The 18,976-nt window shown below is 50.3% G+C and overlaps 1 protein-coding gene across 1 annotated transcript in view; it reads left to right on the top strand.

Annotated features, from left to right (window-relative positions):
* Positions 1-1,992: 1,992 nt before the first annotated feature.
* The window catches only part of Lrrc20 (leucine rich repeat containing 20), a 104,912-nt gene continuing 87,928 nt past the window's right edge, over positions 1,993-18,976 (top strand). The window contains exons 1-2 of the mRNA XM_031347829.1: positions 1,993-2,099; positions 8,117-8,266. Coding sequence (XP_031203689.1) covers positions 8,185-8,266 — 82 coding nt within the window. The 5' untranslated portion in view covers positions 1,993-2,099; positions 8,117-8,184. The remainder of the gene's footprint in view (positions 2,100-8,116; positions 8,267-18,976) is intronic.

The following is an 18,976-nucleotide window of genomic DNA, read 5'->3' on the forward strand; positions in this document are numbered from 1 at the left end:
GACTGAAACAGCAGCATTCTCCTGGCTGCTGGAAGGAATGAGACCTGAGCCCTTTGGCCCTGAGAGGTGTGACAAACTGAACTGTCTGGAAAGTTATTAATAGACATAGGTCCTCGAATCCTAAGCCTCGGGAGACTCCCATATACCAGGAGGCTTCCTGACAAAGTCGAGTGCAGGTCGCCGTGAGCCAGAGGTTCTGTCTCAGACAAGGCAGAAGGTGAGGACCACAGCTGAAGTCGTTCTCTGACTTCCACTTACATATGCATATGCCTGCACTCACAGATGAACACCACACACACACGGACACGGACACACACACACACACACACACACACACACACACGGACACGGACACGGACACGGACACACAAACACTTTTTTAAAAAAGTCAATTCAAAGAGGTCTGTCAGGCAACTCAACAGGACAAACTCACCACAGAAAATAGTACCTGTAACCTTCCTTGCATGTGGTCCTTGGGCCCACTGTTTAATCTACTGCCTTATGAGCATCCTCTGGTTCATTGGGCAATAAAGCCATCGTTGAGCAAGGTGTTTTATCTCCTTTCACAGAGATCTCAAGGATGGAGAAGCAGAAAGGATTCTAAGAGCCCAAGCCAGTGTATCCCTAATGGGAGCTGCTGGGATTAAAAGCGTTGACCACCACTGCCCAGCAAGATCGGCATTTTTTACTAGTCTGATTTACTGATTAGAACATTAGTGATTCAAAGAGGTTGGAATGTTGCAGGTCCAGAGCCAGATTATTTCGTGGCATCTTTAAGCCCTTTAACAACTACTGATGGCTCTGCTCTCTACTTGGCCTGACCTCTTTGTAACTATCCAGTAAGTGATCTAGAGTGCGTGAACAGATCCCTAGTTTCCAATCAACCAAAGGGCTAAGAATGCCGTCAGACTAGCATCTGGGGCCTACAGCTGAGGTCTTCTCCTCCTTCGTTGTAGCCTATCTACCTGGTATCCTCACCAGTATAACTGAGAACTGTCTTGTTTTGTGTTTTTCTTTGTTCTTCATCAAGAGGCTGGAGAGAGAGCTAGAGCGTTCCTTTGTAGAGGACCAGAGTTGTCCCAGCATGTATAGGGTGTCTGCAACTCCAATCGCAGGAGATTTGACCCCTCTTCTGGCCTCTGAGTACACCAGACACACAAGTGGTGCACAAATACATACGCAGGCAAACACTCATAAAATAAATCTTTTTTTAAGAAGATTTATTTATTATTATATGTAAGTATACTGTAGCTGTCTTCAGACACCCCAGAAGAGGTCATCGTATCGCATTACGGATGGTTGTGAGCCACCATGTGGTTGCTGGGATTTGAATTCAGGACCTTTGGAAGAGCATTCAGTGCTCTTAACCGCTGACTATCTCTCCAGCCCCGTAAAATAAATCTTAAAAAAAAAAAAAAACACAAAATAATTCACAAACTTTATCAAATTGTTACTATGTTGGAATATGAAATTTGGAATAACCTGTATCTGTTTTCCTGGGCTAGGGCGACTCCTGTTTGGCTCTAGGGTAAGCCATCTCTGATCCCCTTTGAGGTGAGAGTTGTGTTTTTGAGTCGCAGCAGCGCTGGACTGCCACAGTCCCTTCATCAGTTCACACAGGGCCCTGTGAAGCAGGTAAGACTTTAATTCCATGTTTACACCGCTTTGGAGAGATGAAGTTACAGTGAGGCTTCAATTCCGCGTTCCTTTGCGTTTTCCAGAGTTCCCCGATCTGCTGAACTCAGCCTCATCCGGGAAAACCAAACAAAACAAAACCCAGCCTGGAGAAGCATCCTAAACCAGAAGGTGCAGGGGCCCGCCCCTAGCGCGCTGGCTTTGGCAGACTCAACACAAAGCGGTTCCTCCCTGGGTTCCCGAGCGCGCAGGAGGAGCTGCGCGCTGATTGGTGCGAGCGGCCTGAGCGCCGGCCCCTCCCCGCCCTGGGTCGTATCCTGGCGTCGCTATTGGCTGAGCGGTCGTGCGCGCTGAGCTCGCTGCCCCTATGGCTCCGCCTCTCGGGCTCAGAACTTGCACCGGGTGCCGGCTGTCGCCGCGGGAGCGTGAGTGCTGGGCGCAGGGCTGTAGGACGCATTGTCGCCGTAAGTGCTGCCTCCAGAGGCCCACAGGCTTCGCGCCGCGCTGAGTAACGGTGGCCAGAGGCCGAGCGTGGCAGGGACAGAAGGGAAAGCACTGGGCTTGGCCGTGTCCCTTCCCCTCCCCCAGTACACCTGATAGCACCGAGTCGCGGCTCGGGCGGTGCCCAGGGGTCATGGACTCGCCTGCTGGAGATCGCTTGCGGTAGTGGGAGGCTCGTGGTTAGAGCTCCCGGACAGCCCGGCTTCCGTCTCTCCAGTGAGACACCCATGCCCACGGGGAGAGGCAGCTGCGCATGTCACTCGGGAGTGTGCCTCTCCGCCCCTGGCAGCGTGGGACACCCCCGACCTCTGCGATCACCAGCGTCCCCCCCAGACCCCCTCTGCTAGCTCCATTTGCCCCGTCCCTATCTGCCAGGTTGGAGACGAGCAGCCACTGGCTGTGGGAATGGGGTCCTTGGCCACCGGGTACAGTCGGTACGGTCTAAGGATGCTCACGCGGGGCTCCCCAATTCTAAAGCTGAGATGAGAAACCAGGCGCCAACGCGTCCGGCTCATTGCCCCAGCGGGCTCTTTGCCCTGGGTGAGAAAGTGGGTCAACTCTGCTCTGGTCTCGAGTGGACCTTTGGGACTGTTGGGGGCGCGGATAGCATTGTGCCCCTTACCTCCCCACATCAGCTCTTGGCCTTGGCAGGGTCCCGAAGTCTGTCTGGAGCCAGCGGTGGGGCAGCTCGTGCACATGGCTCCGGAGGCTCTGGTTGCTTTGCAGAGCGGCCGCCAGGCTCTAAAGTTCCCAGTTGACCACAACAGTAACTAAATATAGGACCGGCTGGTGCGGCCGGAGTGTCGCAGTGGCTCCTTTGCAGACATCTTAGGGCTGCAGATAACGAAGTGGAGTTCTGACCCTTAAAAGACTGGGTCAGTGTCGCGATCAAGATTTAAATACCCCAGCCCCAAGTTTGGAATTTTGGCGAGACCAGTTTCAGATCTGCCAGAGAAATTATACAGTGTTCACAGTCATAGCTTCCTCAAAGCAGAATAACACATTCACCTTCAATTTATTATATGCAAACTTCCGGTCTCTCCTTGTTTGATGACCTATTGATTGGTCATGCCTTAAAGTAGGAAGCCCTTAATGGCTTTCCGAGTCTTTCCTTAGAAGTGATTTATCCTCAGTTAACTTTTATTAACAGTTTCATTGTGGATGTTTCCATCTCACAGCTGGGGCTGAGCCACAACATTGAGAACTTCACAGGATTCTGCTTGGATTAGTTATGCTCCTCAGAGGACTACGAAGGCCTCCAGAGATCTGAAATAGGCTGCAGGCCTTCTCTGTGGCTTGTCTTTCTCTACCTGTCGCTGGCACCCTATGGGTTCTCCCTCTGGGGTCATGCCACAGGCCATATGCCCCACACCCCTAGGCTGTGCTGGCATACAACTAGCTCATTCAGTCTCCCAATGGGAAGCTTGTACCATCAGGCATGTTCAACCTGTGGCCTGTGGGCCCAGTTCGTCCCAGGAGAGCTATGAATGCAGCTTAATAGACATGCAGCTTAATAATGCCATGTTGCCGTTTCAGAGGGTGGGGACACCTCTACTCTCTGTCTCTTTACTGTCCGGCATGGTTTTTATAGATGGTGATTACAAGATTTCAAATTTAAACGTGTCCTGGGGCTGTGTTACAAGCTCGTGGGGGGTGGGGGGGCGGCACAGGTGAGCAGTTTTGTTCTGTAGCCCAGGCTGACCTGGGGTTCAGGGTCCACCTGTTTCAGGTTTCCTTGTGCTGGAGTTATAGGTATTTGCTACCATATCCGGTTTCCTTGAAAATTCTGATTCTCCCCCACCCAGAGTCTGGGATAGGTGGCACTGGTTGTACTGGAGCAGCTGGGGCCCATATGAACCCATAGCTCCTGTTTCTCCCTGACTCTCTGCCACCAGCATCCTTATGTGACAGATTGACTGATTCCTGCTTCTAGGAGCCTAGAACCTAGACCTGCGGGGCCCGCCTGGGACTATGGATTGTTCTGGTTCTAGAAGGGTGCCCAGTGCCTTGATTGTCCAAATAGTGCTGATGTGCAGCCAGCTAGTGAATGGATTCAGATCTTTTATGTAGATATGGGGGCAGCCCACAGCCCTGCCTCTTGTTTGACGTGGACAATTGTCTGTTCCTCTTTTTTAAAACATACAAAAGAAAAAAGAGAATGCCACGTGTCCCATCTCATCGTTCCCATACCTCACCAGTACTGGGATTAAATGCAGGGCCATGAGAAAGCTCTCTCATTACGTTGCTCTTGAAGTCACTTCTATAGTCTGAACAGGTCTTGAACTTAAAATTTTCTTGCTTCAGGATTGCAAGCCTGTGCCACCAGGCCCAGCAAGAACAGCTCATGGTTTTCTTCCTGGCCTTTCTCTCGTTATGTGACGAGCTTCTATTAGATATTAAATGAGTCACGTAGGTTAATTGGCTGCTTAGATCCCAAACAGGCCCAGCCTTTGGGGCCAAAAGAGCCACCAAATATAGTTGGGTAAGTTTACTCTATGGCCTTTGGTGGGGCCAGGAGCCCACTCCAGCCCCTCCAGTTTGTTCTCCCTCAGCTCTGGAGCCCTGCTACTGTCTCTGGTCCCTGTACAGAGTGTGCCCTGTTTCCCTGGAGAGGTGGAAGGAGATGGAATAGCAGAAAAAGCCCCTGGTTTCGAATTTGGAGAATTGGGGAGTTGGGACGGGGAGTGGGGGGACTCTGTTTCTATCTAGCTGGTTGGTCTGCCTTCTTGGCTGTGCAGTTTCCCAGTTTGTGAAGGAGTTAGGGTAAATCCCCTGAGGGCCAGGGAGATGGCTCTCTGGGTAAAAAGCAGTTGCTGCGAAACGTGATGAGCTGTGTTTGATCCAATAATCTGCAGTCGAGAGAACACACTCCGGAAAGTTGTCCTCTTACCTCCAAATGTGCCTCACAGCACATTCATGCCTGTATTCATGAATGCATGAATGTACACGCATGCATGCATGTATCATTCTCTCTCTTCTCTCTCCACACACACACTTGCACACACCCACACACGCTCATTCTCATGTGCACACATGCCTGTGCCTATATTCATGCTCCCACACATGCACATGCATACACACGCATGCACGCATGCCCATACACGTACATAAGTAAAATTAAAAAAAAAAAAGACAAATGAGTCAGTTCAATTTTGGCCGCATTAATTCAGACCTGGGGGTTTGGGCTAAGAGGGTGCATGTTTCAAGTGGTGGGGTCCCATTTGCCATGCACCACACTCCCCCACCCCCATCACTCGATGGTCCATGCTCTGCAGACTATTTAGGTATGTGGATTTAAGATCCTGTTCAAATTGGACTCTTGTCTTAGACATGTTGAAACTTGGACTTGCATTAGATTTGAAACCTAAGTAGTGTCTGTTGACCATAAAAAAAAAAAAAGAAGAAGAAGAAGCATCAGGTGGATGTGCTCTTGGCCAGTGGGTGAGGGGCCAGAGATGCTAGAAAGATTTTTATTTCCTTTTGTTTGTTTTTGAGACAGGGTCTCTATATTACGTAGCTCTGGCTGTCCCGAAACTCACTGTGTGGACCAGAGCAGGCTGACCTTGAACTCCCCAATGCTGGCATTTAAGTGTGTGCCACCATGCCCAGCTAGGGAGAGGCATTTTTGAAGCTCACAAACAACCCGAGTGACTTGTGCTTAGTCATTAAGTACCCTTGAAGCTCAGAGGGAGGAGGGACTGCCAAGGCGAGGCGGGAGCAATCAGAGGACCCATCCTGGGAGTGGAGAGATGGGATCCTTACTCATTCCTCAAGGATGAGTTCTCCTGAGGTGTTTGTTCAGAGTCCTGTGGGTCATGAGTGAAAGATTCATCGCTGGCGTCACGCCTGCACGTGCCACCTGCTCCTGTACCTTCTCAGCTGGCTGTTCTTGAGGGTTTATGAGGTCTGGATTCAGAGCGAGGCACAGTCCCCACACCTCGTCTTTCTGTTCTCACTCTTTTGCCTCTAGTCCCTGTCAAAGGTAGATGTGCTGACACTCCCTTAGTGGCTACTGAGTTCAGGACTGGGGACAGGGCCAGAAGAGACAAGAGGAGAGCAGACGTCCTCTGACATTGCCTGTGAGTTCCTTCTTCTATGTGGAACTGCTAGTGGCGCGTTTAAGAGGCAAACACTAGGACATCAAGTGTGGATCGACACAGACCGGATTATGATCCTTGTTTGTACCTTGGTTTCTTTCCCTGTGATAACAGGGTCTTGGTTACTTTTATGCCTTTTTCATTTCCTTATTTATTTATCTATTTATTTAGTTCAGACAAGGTGTCATGTTACACGGGACTGGCCTTGAATTTATTCTGTAGCCAAGGATGACCTTGAAATTCTTTAAAAAAAAATATTTATTCATTTATTTTATGTCAATACACTGTAGCTGTCTTCAGACGCACCAGAAGAGGGCATCAGATCCCATTACAGATGGTCGTGAGCCACCATGTGATTGCTGGGATTTGAACTCAGGACCTCTGGAAGAGCAGTCAGTGCTCTTAACCGCTGAGCCATCTCTCCAGTCCAACCTTGAAATTTTAATCTCAGACTTCTTAATACCGGGATAACATGCACATCTCACCGTGTCTGGTTTATCCTGTGCTAGGAATTGAACCCAGGGCTTTTGTGAATGCTTGGTAAGCATTTTACCAGCTAAGCTACATCTCCAGCCTATTTTTCCATTAATAGATAGATAGATAGATAGATAGATGGTGTTTCGCCTGTATGTGTATCTGTGCACCACATGCATGTCTGGCACCTGGTGCCTTCAGAAGCCAAAAGAATGTGCTTGTGAGCTACCATGCAGACACTGGGAATTGGAGCCAGGTCTTGTAGGAAAGCAGCCAGTGCTCATAACTGCTGAGCCATCTCTCACCACCACCACCCCGCCCCCGCCACTTCTTTAAGCATCTTCACCCCAGTGGTCCAATTTCCCTTCTGTCTTAGGGTTTTACTGCTGTGATAAAACACCAGGACTAAAAAAACAAATTAGGGAGGAGAGGGTTTATTTGACTTATACTTCTAGATCATTGGAGGAAGTCAGGGCAGGAACCCAAGCAGGGCTGGAACCTGGAGGCAGGAGCTGATGCAGTGACCGTGGAGGGGTGCTGCTTACTGGCTTGCTCCCCTGTCTTGCTCAGCCTGCTTTCTTAAAGAACCCAGGACCAACCACCAGCCCAGAGGTGGTACTATCCACTCTGGGCTGGGCTCTCTCACTAATTGAGAAAATGCCTCACAGCTGGATCTCACAGAGGTTTTCCTCGACTGAGGCTCCTCTTCCTCTCTGATGTCAAGTTAACACACACAACCGCCCGGTACATCTTCTCATTTCCAGCCCTCTCCTTTCCTTGCAGATAAGTTCTGAAACACGCTCAGAGTGAGGTAACTCACCTTTCCTCTCCTCTGGCTTACAGGTAGGGTCTTCCTAGAGACCACGCCTGCTGGCTCCAAGGGTCCATTTGCCTTGGCACCAGGTCTCCTGCTGTGTAGTAGGAAACTGGTAGATGGGCGTGGACAGCAGAATAGCTGGTCTCCTGTTGATTGAGCTCTGGCTAGGAGGCTGAAGAATAGACAGGTGTCTTTCCCCAGTAGTTAGCTGGACCTGGCTTCTTCCCCAACATCTGCCCCGCCTGTTGAGTCACAGGCCCTTTGAGTCCTCCCATCTGCCTGGCCGCTGGTTTAAGTTCTGTGTATGGTGAGGTCACCTGTATATGGTGAGGTCACGTGGGTTGATCCTCTCTCAGGAAAGAGGTAGAGCCCAGCTGCCCTCCCCCTCTGGGTGGCAGATGAGAGCAGCCCCTGCAGAGGCTGAGCTGGGTGTAGCCTGGGCTCAGGAGGAAGACGAAGAGGAGCAGAAGGAGGTGATGAGAAGCCTGGGGACTTCCTTGGAGCTTCTTGACGGGCTGGGTCCCTAGGGGAGGAGAATATTGTTCACGGGACCCTGGCAGGTGGGTGCTTCATGGTCCCGTGTCTTCCCCAGGCACAGACAACCCCCCTTTGTGAGTAGCAGACCAGCCTGGAGGCTGGGAGCAGAACGCCCACGCCTGCATGCTGAGGAAGATGGGTGAAGCCGTGGCCAGAGTTGCGAGGAAGGTCAACGAGACTGTGGAAAGCAGCTCAGATACCCTGGGTAAGTGATACGTGGCTCTCCTACTCTCCGGCTGGCTTGCGAACTCAGAGACGGCACAGAAAGAGATGAAGGGGACATAAGTGTGCGGCCAGGAGGACAAACGCTCTGTGGGTCTTTCAGTCCAGTTGTGGTAGCTGGTAGGTAGCGTGCGTCCCATCTTACACTTTGGTCTTTGGTGTTTGTTTGTTTGTTTCCATTTGTGTTTTTGCTTTTTGAGACAGGATTTGTCTGTGTAGCCCTGACTATCCTGGAACTAGTGCTGAAGACCAGGCTAGCCTTGAGCTGTGGATCTTCCCTGAATGGACAACTCCAGTGCCGTGTGTGTGTGTGTGTGTGTGTGTGTGTGTGTGTGTGTGTGTTCCCTTGAACTGCCTCAAAACATCAGTCTGGACATGCATGAGTTACCCCATGTTGGGCGCCTCTTGAGCGGCTAGCCTGTGTGGGCTTTTGGGTTCACCCGGCTGGAAGGCGCCTTCGCGCTCTACTGTTGGGACATGCATTTTTTATTTTTTTAATTTGAATTGATCGTTGCCATCCATCCAGTTGAGTTCCATAGATGTGAATGACAGCAGGGGAGACCAGACAGTTATCTCTGTGTGTGTATGAGTTTGTGTGCCTGTGTGACCATGAATAATTTGTGTTTGAATAGCGCTCGTGTGTTCTGTACATACATGAGTGTGTATGTGCTTGTGTATGTGTGTGCGCGCGTGTGTGCCGATGCACATGTGTTATGAATATCATCAGTGCCACTGAAGAGACCCAGGCATGGTGGCACCTGATGGGAACCCAGATGGCTAAGCACATCCCTGCCTTGGGGATGAGGGTGCCTGCGGCTGAGGTGGGCTTCGGCTGTGGAGAGGGATTTTCCAGGCATGTCGGGGTTTGTGTGCACATGTGTGTGTTTGTAACAAGGAAGCCTTTTGGTGGTGTTCACCGTTGGAGCAGAGACAAGCTGCGAGCTCCCCTTCAGGTGTGTCTGGAATGCAGGCTCCGAGTCAGACGATGGCAGGGACTAGAGAAGCAGCCAACCTTCCTATAGGCTTGCTCACTGCCTCTTCCAGGAAGCCCTCAGTTTTACCCCATTCACCCTTCCGAGCCCTCCCTTCCTCCTCTGTGGTCACCCATTCAGTGTGTTCTTAGAGGGCAGGAACACCATGACCTTTTTTTCACCAAGTATCTGGCTGGAGTGGAACGCTACGCTATAGGGACCAGACTGGCCTCGAACTCACAGCGGTGTGCCTGTCTCTACCCGCCGAGTGCTGGTGTTAAAGGCGCCTGCTCTCTGAACTTAGCACAGCATTAGGCACCATGCGGGTATGTGGAGGATTGGCTGAGCTGGGCCAAAGGATGACAGGCTGTCAGGAAGTGGAAAGGTTTCCGCTGGTTTTGGAGGGAGCCTTAGGCACCACTGTGGAGGGTGGCCATTCTGGAGTCACCCCCAGCTTACAAGACTCTCTGCTTGGCTTTGGGCTGTTGGGTCCTGGATGTGACTCTCCACCTCACTGCCTACCGGTTTGGCTATCTTAGCAGGTCACCTACCCTAAAATGGGGATGGTGATTGTATCCTCACAGGGCGGTTAGGGATAATTGTGTCCTGATGTCAGGGTGGTTAGGGACAATTACATCTGTCACTCGCTTGAGAGGCAGGAAGCTCGATCGTCGGCAGCAGCTATTATTTTTAATTTTTTTCTCTCACACCCAGAGGTGGAGGTGGAGGTGGAGGCTAAGTCCTCAGTGGCACAAATGCATCTCCACAGGTGCCAGTCATCCGGGTGGCCTGGGCCCACTTCACATTCCCTCTGAGAGGACCCGTTCAGTACAAGTTGGCACATCTCTCTAAGGCGGCATATCTAGAGGGACCCGGGAAGCTCCTTCTCATCCAGAACTGGATATGTGGGACACTGTAGTCTGTGAGAGTGCCCTCCCACCCTCGGGGGTCGGGGGGAGAGCCACAGAGGGAGAACTGAACTCAGACCCCAGATGCTTCTAGGTGGAAGCTAGCCACTGTGAAGGGACAGATCTTCACAACTCCCTGGAGCTGACCAGGGAGAATTCCCGGCTGAGTTAGAGTTGTCACCTCAGCCATCAGGAGGTGTTGCTGAGGGGTGATACCCCCTCAACACAATGTTATGAAATCTGGGACTCCAGAAACCAGCATGTGCCCATTGGTGGCAGAGGTCAACGAGCGAGCGTGAGTGGGGTCTGTCTGGGTAATATGTCGAGGATGGTTAAGGTAGAACATGGTGCCCCAACTTCTGCACCAACTAGGGCCCATGCCCGCTGAGGAGCGCCCAAGGCAGGCCTCCAGACACCCTGCTAGACCCCTGCAGTGCCTGGGATTGGAGCCGAGTCCCTCTCTGTACAGTATAGCCTTAGAGTAAGGTGTCAGCTAGTGCTTGCCAGGATTCCGAGGGCAGCAAAGCTCCAGTCAGTGTGGGAGAGCCTGCTGAAGCTGGAGACTTTCCTGTGGTGCGAACTGGGTGGGCCTTTAAAGTCAAGGTTGGGTTGTACAGGCCTTATCATCCTTTTAGTGACCATAGAAGCAAAATGTGAGGCCTAGCCACTCCACTCGGAGCTCCCCATAAGTCTGCCTTTTGGAGGGTAACCTGACCAGGCTCAAACAGTCTGAAGGATCTGGGCTTTAAGAAGTGTCCACATATTGAGCGCCTACGGTGTCTCACCCATCTGGAAAAACAAAAGCAAAACCAACAACACAAGGCCTGGTTAGATGGCTCAGTGTATAAGATACTGGCCTCCAGTCCAAGGATCAGAGCTCAATCCTCAGAACCTACATGGCAGAAGGAGAAAACAGAGTCCTATAGGTTGACCTCTACATGGGTCCTGACATGTGGGTGTACACACACACACACACACACACACACACACACACACTTTTTAAAAGATGTTCTTTGATGAAGTACACACTGCCCCTTTTTTTTTTCTTTTGGTTTTTTCGAGACAGGGTTTCTCTATGTAGCCCTGGCTGTCCTAGAACAAACAAACTCTGTAAACCAGGCTAGCCTCAAACTCAGAAATCCACCTGCCTCTGCCTCCCAAGTGCTGGGATTAAAGGCGTGCGCCACCACTGCCCGGCTCACACTGCTCTTTTTTAAAAGTGTATTTTTGGACTGGAGAGATGAGCTAATAGTTAAGAGCACTGACTGTTCTTCCAGAGATCCTGAGTTCAATTCCCAGGAACCACATGGTGGCTCACAGCCATCTGTAATGGGATCCGATGCCCACCTTCTGGTGTGTCTGAAGACAGCAACATTGTACTCATATATGTAAAATAAGGAAATAAATCATCACACACACACACACACACACACACACACTCACACTCCAGCCTCTAGTCTGGAAGGGAAGCTGAGCTCTGTGTTTTTTGCAGAAATCCACAGCAGGTCTTGAACTTGAAGTTCTCCTGCATCCATCCGGCACTCTTGAACTTGAAGTTCTCCTGCGTCTGGCTCTAAAGTCCCAGGCTTGGCTTCATTCTCATGTTCTGATCTCCATCTCTCTTCTGGGACAGGCTGTTCTTAGATGCAAGTCTGTTGTCCACAGATTCTGGATTGCAGTAGCTGTTCTGGGTGGGCTCTGTGCAGTTTTAGACCCTGGCCTAAATGGCAGAGCTTTGGCACTGTGTCCTCTCAGGGGCTGCCTTGGCCCCTGTCAAATACTTGGCTAACCGTCTTCTGTTTACTTCTCTGCCTTAAGGATTTCTGGGCTTTGGGGAAAATGACCACAGAAACCACAGGTGTGAACAGAACTTTCCGGGCAGTGGTGGCACATGCCTTTAATCCCAGCACTCCAGAGGCAGAGCCAGGCAGATAGATGGCAGATCTCTTGAGTTTGAGGCTACAGAGTGAATCCCAGGACAGTCAGGGCTACTCAGAGAAACCCTGTCTTGAACAACCAACCAACCAACCAAATAAATAAATAAATAAATAAATAAATAAATAAATAAATATCAAACAAAAACCAAACAAAGGTTAGACTTGGGAAGGTGCAGCTGGTGAAGCGCTAGCTGTAAGACCACAAAGTGCTATGGTGTTACGTGTCTCTAAACTCATTGCTGGTGGGGCTCAATGCAAGCATGTATCACATCATGTCACCTGGCTTTCATTTCAGAAGTGGGCTTTGTATAGATCTGGAGCTAGGCCATCCTGTTCAGTCCAAATGACGGTGAGTCCTAAGCTGAGTCTGCAAAAGCAAGGCGGATGCTGGATGGGGTGATGTGCACCTTTAACCTCAGCGCTAGTGAGGCCAAGGCAAGCAGATCTCTGTGAGCTGGTGGCTAACCTGGTCTGGATAGCCAGCTCAGGCTAGCCAGGGATATATTGTCTCCAAAAAAAAATGTTGGAAAGTGGTTGAGGTAGACATTCCAAGATAGTCCTCTGGCCTCTACATGCACACTCCTGGGCAAGTACACACACACACACACACACAGAGAGAGAGAGAGAGAGAGAGAGACAGAGAGAGAGAGAGAGAGAGAGAGACAGAGAGAGAGAGACAGAGAGACAGAGAGACAGAGAGAGAGAGAGACAGAGAGACAGGCCTGTGATTTCAGAATCTTTGAAGAATTTTCTTTCAATATACAGGCAAAGAAAGAACACACACACACACACACACACACACACAGAGTAGCTTTCCTCCTAGCACAGCCTTTTGCTGAAGGTCATATACTTTAAAACCCCCCAGCTCTCTGCAGGGACATGGCCTCAACTTGGTACCTCCATAGGACCAAAGCTCACGTCCTCCCACCCAGGGTGGAGAAGTATCAGCCCTGCCGGCCGCTCTGCCTCCCCAGTCTCTCTACTCACCAGGTATTTGTGTGAGAGCACTTTGCCAATCCTGACTCATTTAATTGTCTTAAGAACTCTATGATGTTAAAATCCTGTTGTAGTAAAGATGACGAAACAGATGTGAGTGTTTTTAAAGGGCAGCCTGTTCCTTTGTGAGACTGCTTAAGCCCAGACTTACTACATCGAGCATGCTGACCCCCTAATTTGTTCTATAGTCTAGGCTAGCTTTGACCTCACTGGGTGGCCCAAGCTGGTCTTGAACTTATGGCGGCCTTCCTACCTCAGCCTTTCAAACGCTGGGAGTACGAGCATGTATCACATCACGCTGTGGGAATTTTACAGACCTGGAGCTAGGCAGTGTATGGGTGACTTGCTGTTGATCTGGGTGAGTGGAGGTGAAACCGCAGCTCATCCAGCCCTGTGTGGTTCAGAGCCTCACATGGCAAACAGCTTGATACCCTGTGAGGGGCCAGGAGATGAAGCGATGGGCCGAGAGCTGAGTAGCTGGGGTCTGCCCTAGCCTGTCTCCTCTTATGTCTCAGAAACACCACTGCAAGCCTGCCTTTTCCTTTTCTTTTTTTCTTTCATTCCTTTTCTTTTCTTTCTTTTCTTTCTTTCTTTTTTCTTTTTTTGTTTTTGTTTTTGCTTTTGCTTTTGTTTTCGAGACAGGGTTTCTCTGTGTAGCCCTGGCTGTCCTGGAACTCACTCTGTAGACCAGGCTGGCCTTGAACTCAGAAATCCGCGTGCGCAGCCACCACCACCTGGCTCTTTCATTCCTTTTCAAGGAATTCTTATGTAGATTTTTTTTTTTTTTTAATATGTGAGTACACTGTAGCTGTCTTCAGACGCACCAGAAGAGGGCGTCAGATCTCATTATGGGTGGTTGTAAGCCATCATGTGGTTGCTGGGATTTGAACTCAGGACCTTCGAAAGAACAGTTGGTGCTCTTACCCGCTGAGCCATCTCTCCAGCCCTATTATGTAGACTTTAAAAATTTTTTTATTTATTTACTTTTGTGTGAGTTCTCTATCTGCATGTACACCTGCATGCCAGGAGAGGGCGCCAGATCACATCACAAACGGTAATGAGCCGTGATTTGGTTGCTGTGGATTGAACTCAGGACGACTGGAAGAGCAGACATCTCTCCAGCCCCTCACTATGAAGTCCTCACTAGCCTGGAACTTGCTCCATAAACCAGGCTGACCTTGAGCTTGCAGAGAGATCCGATTGCCTTCTGCCTCTGCCTCCCAAAGTGCACCATCATATTTGGCTTACAGTTTTAATTATGTGTACTTGTGTGTGTATGTAAATACAGATGCCCTCAAAAGTCAAATGATAGCGTTGGGTCCTCTAGAGCTGGAGTTATAGACAATTATTATTATTTTTTTGGGTTGATTTTTCGAGACAGGGTTTCTCTGTGTATCCCTGGCTGTCCTGGAACTCACTCTGTAGACAAGGCTGGCCTTGAACTCAGATATCTGCCTGCCTCTGCCTCCCAAGTGCTGGGATTAAAGGCGTCCGCCACCACCGCGCAGCGACAATTATTTTCTAAAAGAGCAGCAAGTGCTTTTAAATAAAAAAAAACAAAAACAAAAACAAAAAACCAAAAAACTTTCTATTGAATTTTTATGAGTTTCACATCAGGCACCCGTGTCCTGCTCATCTCCCTGTCCCTTCAGGTTTTCCTTTTACCCTTGTAACCCTCCCACCTCAATAAAAAACCACACAGACAAACAAACAAAAAACATAGAAAACATAGCTTCCTGGATGCTGTAGTATGTCACCGTGTGTCCCACAGGACACTCCTCTGTCCGTACATCTTCACTTGCAAACGTTAATTATTATGAGTCTTTGGTCTGATCCTAGATATATGGGTTCTGTGACACCATCAAAACCGGATCCTTACCAGGCTTCCTTCCAGTTATTCTGTAACCCGGTGCCATAGAGATCCTAGAGCTTTGGATCAGGACTGGCCCATTCACGCATCCCAAGCATTCGAAGATGATACAGATTTTAGGGTGGGGCCAGCGCAGAGACCTGGATCTGGGCCTAGGTGGTAGCTGGTACCGACCAGCTCTCCCTTATTCACACCACCAGGGTGAGCACCCAACGCTGCTCAGGCTAGCCCATCCATTGCTGCCATCGGCGGGAGGCAGGGTCAACTCTCATGCCTCCAGAGCCAGCTTCCACTGTGCTGCCCAGCCAAGGCGTAGGGCCCTTTCTCCCGAGTGATGCAGCCTGTGAGGGGCTGAGCCAGCTCTCTCACCTACCTAAGGTGGTGAGAGGAAGGATGAGAGGGAACTGTCACATCCCTACCTCCACCCCACGCTGCCTCCTGGTAGAAGTATGGCTGGGCCAGCTTTCTCTCTCTCTCAGCCACAACCCCGAGGGCCAGCTCTGCTGTGCTACCTGGACAAGGTGAAGGGTCTGGTCTCCTGAGAGCTGCGAGCTGGTAAAAGGTGGGGCTGGCTCTCTAGAGCCCTGCAGCCAGTGAGGGGCGCAGCCTCTTCTGCACAGCCCCTGGACATCACATGGTCTCTTGGCAGCTGCCCCAACCAGGGATGTTCCCCCTTGTTCTCTAGTGGTAATCTGAGCCATGGACATTGACACCGTCCCTTGCTGCAGCATGGGCCAGTGACCCAGACATGATACTCTGCAGCAGCTCAGGCTGGGACCTCACCATGGCCCCCAGCGGCAGGGCTCAGACTAGGCTGATCCTCTCCACCCTCATGTCTCTAGTTCCATCTCTTCAGTAAAACTCAGATCGCTCTATTTCTCTGTCTCCCATCTGTCCACCACGTCCTCACACATGTGGTGGCTCCCATTGTAGCCCGGGAGACATCCTGTGGCAAGCTTGTGTCTATGGCCCACCTGTGCAGGGCACTGGAGGGCAGGTGTGTAGGTGGCATGGTGGACCACAGGTATCTTGTTTGTCTTCCTCCTCCTGCGCTGCGTTGTGTGGTGGTAGTAGGTGGGGTCCGTGTGTCTGTGGCCTGCTTGTGCTACAGAACAGAGGACAGTTCCGTGTGTATCTTTTCCTGCCGAACTTCATGGCATGGCAGGACGAAGGTCCTGTCTGTCTTCCTCCTCCGGCACTCAACTGCCTGGATTTGATTTGATTTTTATGAGTCCTAGACCTAAAACAGCTTTGGCCACCAAGCCGGGCTTCAAACTAGCCCGAAGAAAGGACTTCCACCTGCTCTGCCCCCTGACTGATATAAGAACAATCCCACCACCACCAAGATGCCTCTTTGCCCATTGCTAGGGGCCCAGCAAGTGCTCTGAGTGGCTGAGCCATCGAGCCATCTTTCCAACCCCCATCCTTGATTTTTTTTTTTTTTTTTTTTTTTTTTTTTTTTTTTTTTTTTTTTTTTTTTTTTTTAGTTTTGTGACAGAGTTTCATCAGGCTGTTTAGCCTGGTCCTGAACTTGCAACCAACCCTACTGCTTTAGCCCCCACTGCGGCTGGGACTCCAGGCAGGCCAACCCACGCCTAGCCAATGCTAGGCTAGGCTGCCTTTTCTCCGCAGCCTGTGGGACTTGCATCCTGGCTTGTGAGAATCTGTTACCTAGCTTCTTTCTCCCCTGAGCAGGGTTAGTGGTGTGGATGTAGCTCCACCTGGGCTGGAAGACGTGTGGGTGATTTCTAGGTTTGGCCCACACCATTAATGACCTCGTCAATGGTGTCGTGAAAAGTTTTATGGGTTAGTGTCGTAAACAGTTGCTGGTCATGCTAGTGGTGAGCGAGGTTTGACTCTGCAGGGGTGAGCACAGGGGTGAGTGAGGTTTGACTCTGCAGGGGTGAGCACAGGGGTGAGTGAGGTTTGACTCTGCAGGGGTGATTGAGGTTTGACTATGCAGGGGAGAGTACTGGGGTGAGGGAGGTTTGACTCTGCAGGGGTGAGCACAGGGGTGAGCGAGGTTTGACTATACAGGAGTTAAGGAGGTTTGACTCTGCAGGGGTGAGCACAGGGGTGAGAGAGGTTTGACCATACAGGAGTTAAGGAGGTTTGACTCTGCAGGGGTGAGCATAGGAGTGAGGGAGGTTTGACCCTGTAGGGGTGAGCACAGGGGTCAGCAAGGTTTGACTATGCAGAGGTGAGGGAGGTTTGACTCTGCAGGGATGAGTGAAGTTTGACTATGCAGGTGTGAACACAGGGGTGAGAGAGGTTTGACTCTGCAGGGGTGAGTGAGGTTTGACTCTGCAGGGGTGAGTGAGGTTTGACTCTGCAGGGATGAGTGAGGTTTGACTCTGCAGGGGTGAGTGAGGTTTGACTCTGCAGGGATGAGTGAGGTTTGACTCTGCAGGGGTGAGCACAGGGGTGAGCACAGGGATGAGGGAGGTTTGACTGTGAAACAGCCCTTCTCAAGCCAGGTCTCTTCTTCAGTTCAGGGATGAGACAACACCTCTTGTTGCTTTATTTACCATTCTGTATTGATGACAAATGATGCTGAAAATCTTTTCTTGTGCCTCTTCGTCACCTGCCCCATCTCTGATGAAATCTGTGTTCCAGACTTCCACTGTCACCCATTTTAAATAAACGAGGTTTCTCTAAGTTTTGAAAATGTGTGTATGTGTGTGTGTGTGTTTGTGTGTGTGTGTGTGTGTGTGTGTGTGTACAGATATATTTGATTTTTTTTTCCCCTTTGAGGTAGCATCTTTCAACATAGCCCTGGCTATTCTGGAACTCAGTAAGATCTATTTGCTTCTGCCTTCTGAGTGCTAGGACTAAAGGCGTGTGCCACCCTGCCCAGGTCTAGAAATATATATTCTTTTAAGAGTTACGTTTATTTTCTGTTTATTTATTGGGTGGGGCACATGCATGGCATAGTGATTATACCGATGTCAGAGAATAACTTCTCTCGTTCGCCCAGGGATCCTGGGGTCAGAACTCAGTTCATCAGGCTTGGTGGTACATGCTCTTATCTGCTGAGCCATGTCTCTGGTGCCTCAGCCTCCTGAGTGCTGAGTTCCTGTGTGTTCTCTGTCATATCTGGCCAGACATGTTTTGCTAGCTCAGTTTCTAGGCTCTATCTTGTCTTTCAGCTTTTTTAAAAAAAGATTTATATTTATTTATTATATGTAAGCACACTGTAGCTGTCTCCAGACACACAAGAAGAGGGCGTCAGATCTCGTTACAGATGGTTGTGAGCCACCGTGTGGTTGCTGGGATTTGGACCTTTGGACTGACTCAGGACCTTTGGAAGAGCAGTCAGTGCTCTTAACCGATGAGCCATCTCTCTAGCCCTGTCTTTCAGCTTTCTAACTGTGTCTTTTGAGAGACAGAGGTTCGAGATCTTGATGAAGCTCCGTTTATCATTTCCCCCATTCTAGACCGTCCCTTGGTGGTGCGAGCCTAACCCAGCCCTGTACATCTTCCCTCTTGGAACTGTCTGGAAGCTGGGCGGAAGCTCGGGCTCACAGGCCCCATGTCTCTGAACGTGTAAGGTTCTCCCAAACAGCACCTGGACAAGAGGCTTGTGCAAGCATCCCCTTTCCCCTGAGTGTCTAAGGTCTGGCCAGGTGGGTTGTCTGGGAAGCCTCCAGATGTGTATGGGCGGTCAAAGTGACCATGTGTTGGGAGAGGCCAAGCCTAGGATGGGAGATCCAGGTTAGGGGGAGAAGGGGAGTGACCTCCCCTTCCTTTTCCAGCCTCATCTGCTGTTAGCTACTTCTCCCCACACTGGCCAGCAGATGGCACCCTGTCACCAGCTGGCCTAGCTGTTGCTGGCTTTCAGTCTTCCCCTGGCCAGCTCATTTCCTGTATGTGTACTTGTCTAACCCTTGTAGGGACCACGTGATCTGGAAACTAACTTCCTTCCTTTCTTCCTTCCTTCCTTCCTTCCTTCCTTCCTTCCTTCCTTCCCTCTTTTTAAATTAAATTAATTTTTTTTTTATTTTGAGATAT

The sequence above is a fragment of the Mastomys coucha genome, unplaced genomic scaffold, assembly GCF_008632895.1.
Source record: "Mastomys coucha isolate ucsf_1 unplaced genomic scaffold, UCSF_Mcou_1 pScaffold3, whole genome shotgun sequence".
NCBI lineage: Eukaryota > Metazoa > Chordata > Mammalia > Rodentia > Muridae > Mastomys > Mastomys coucha.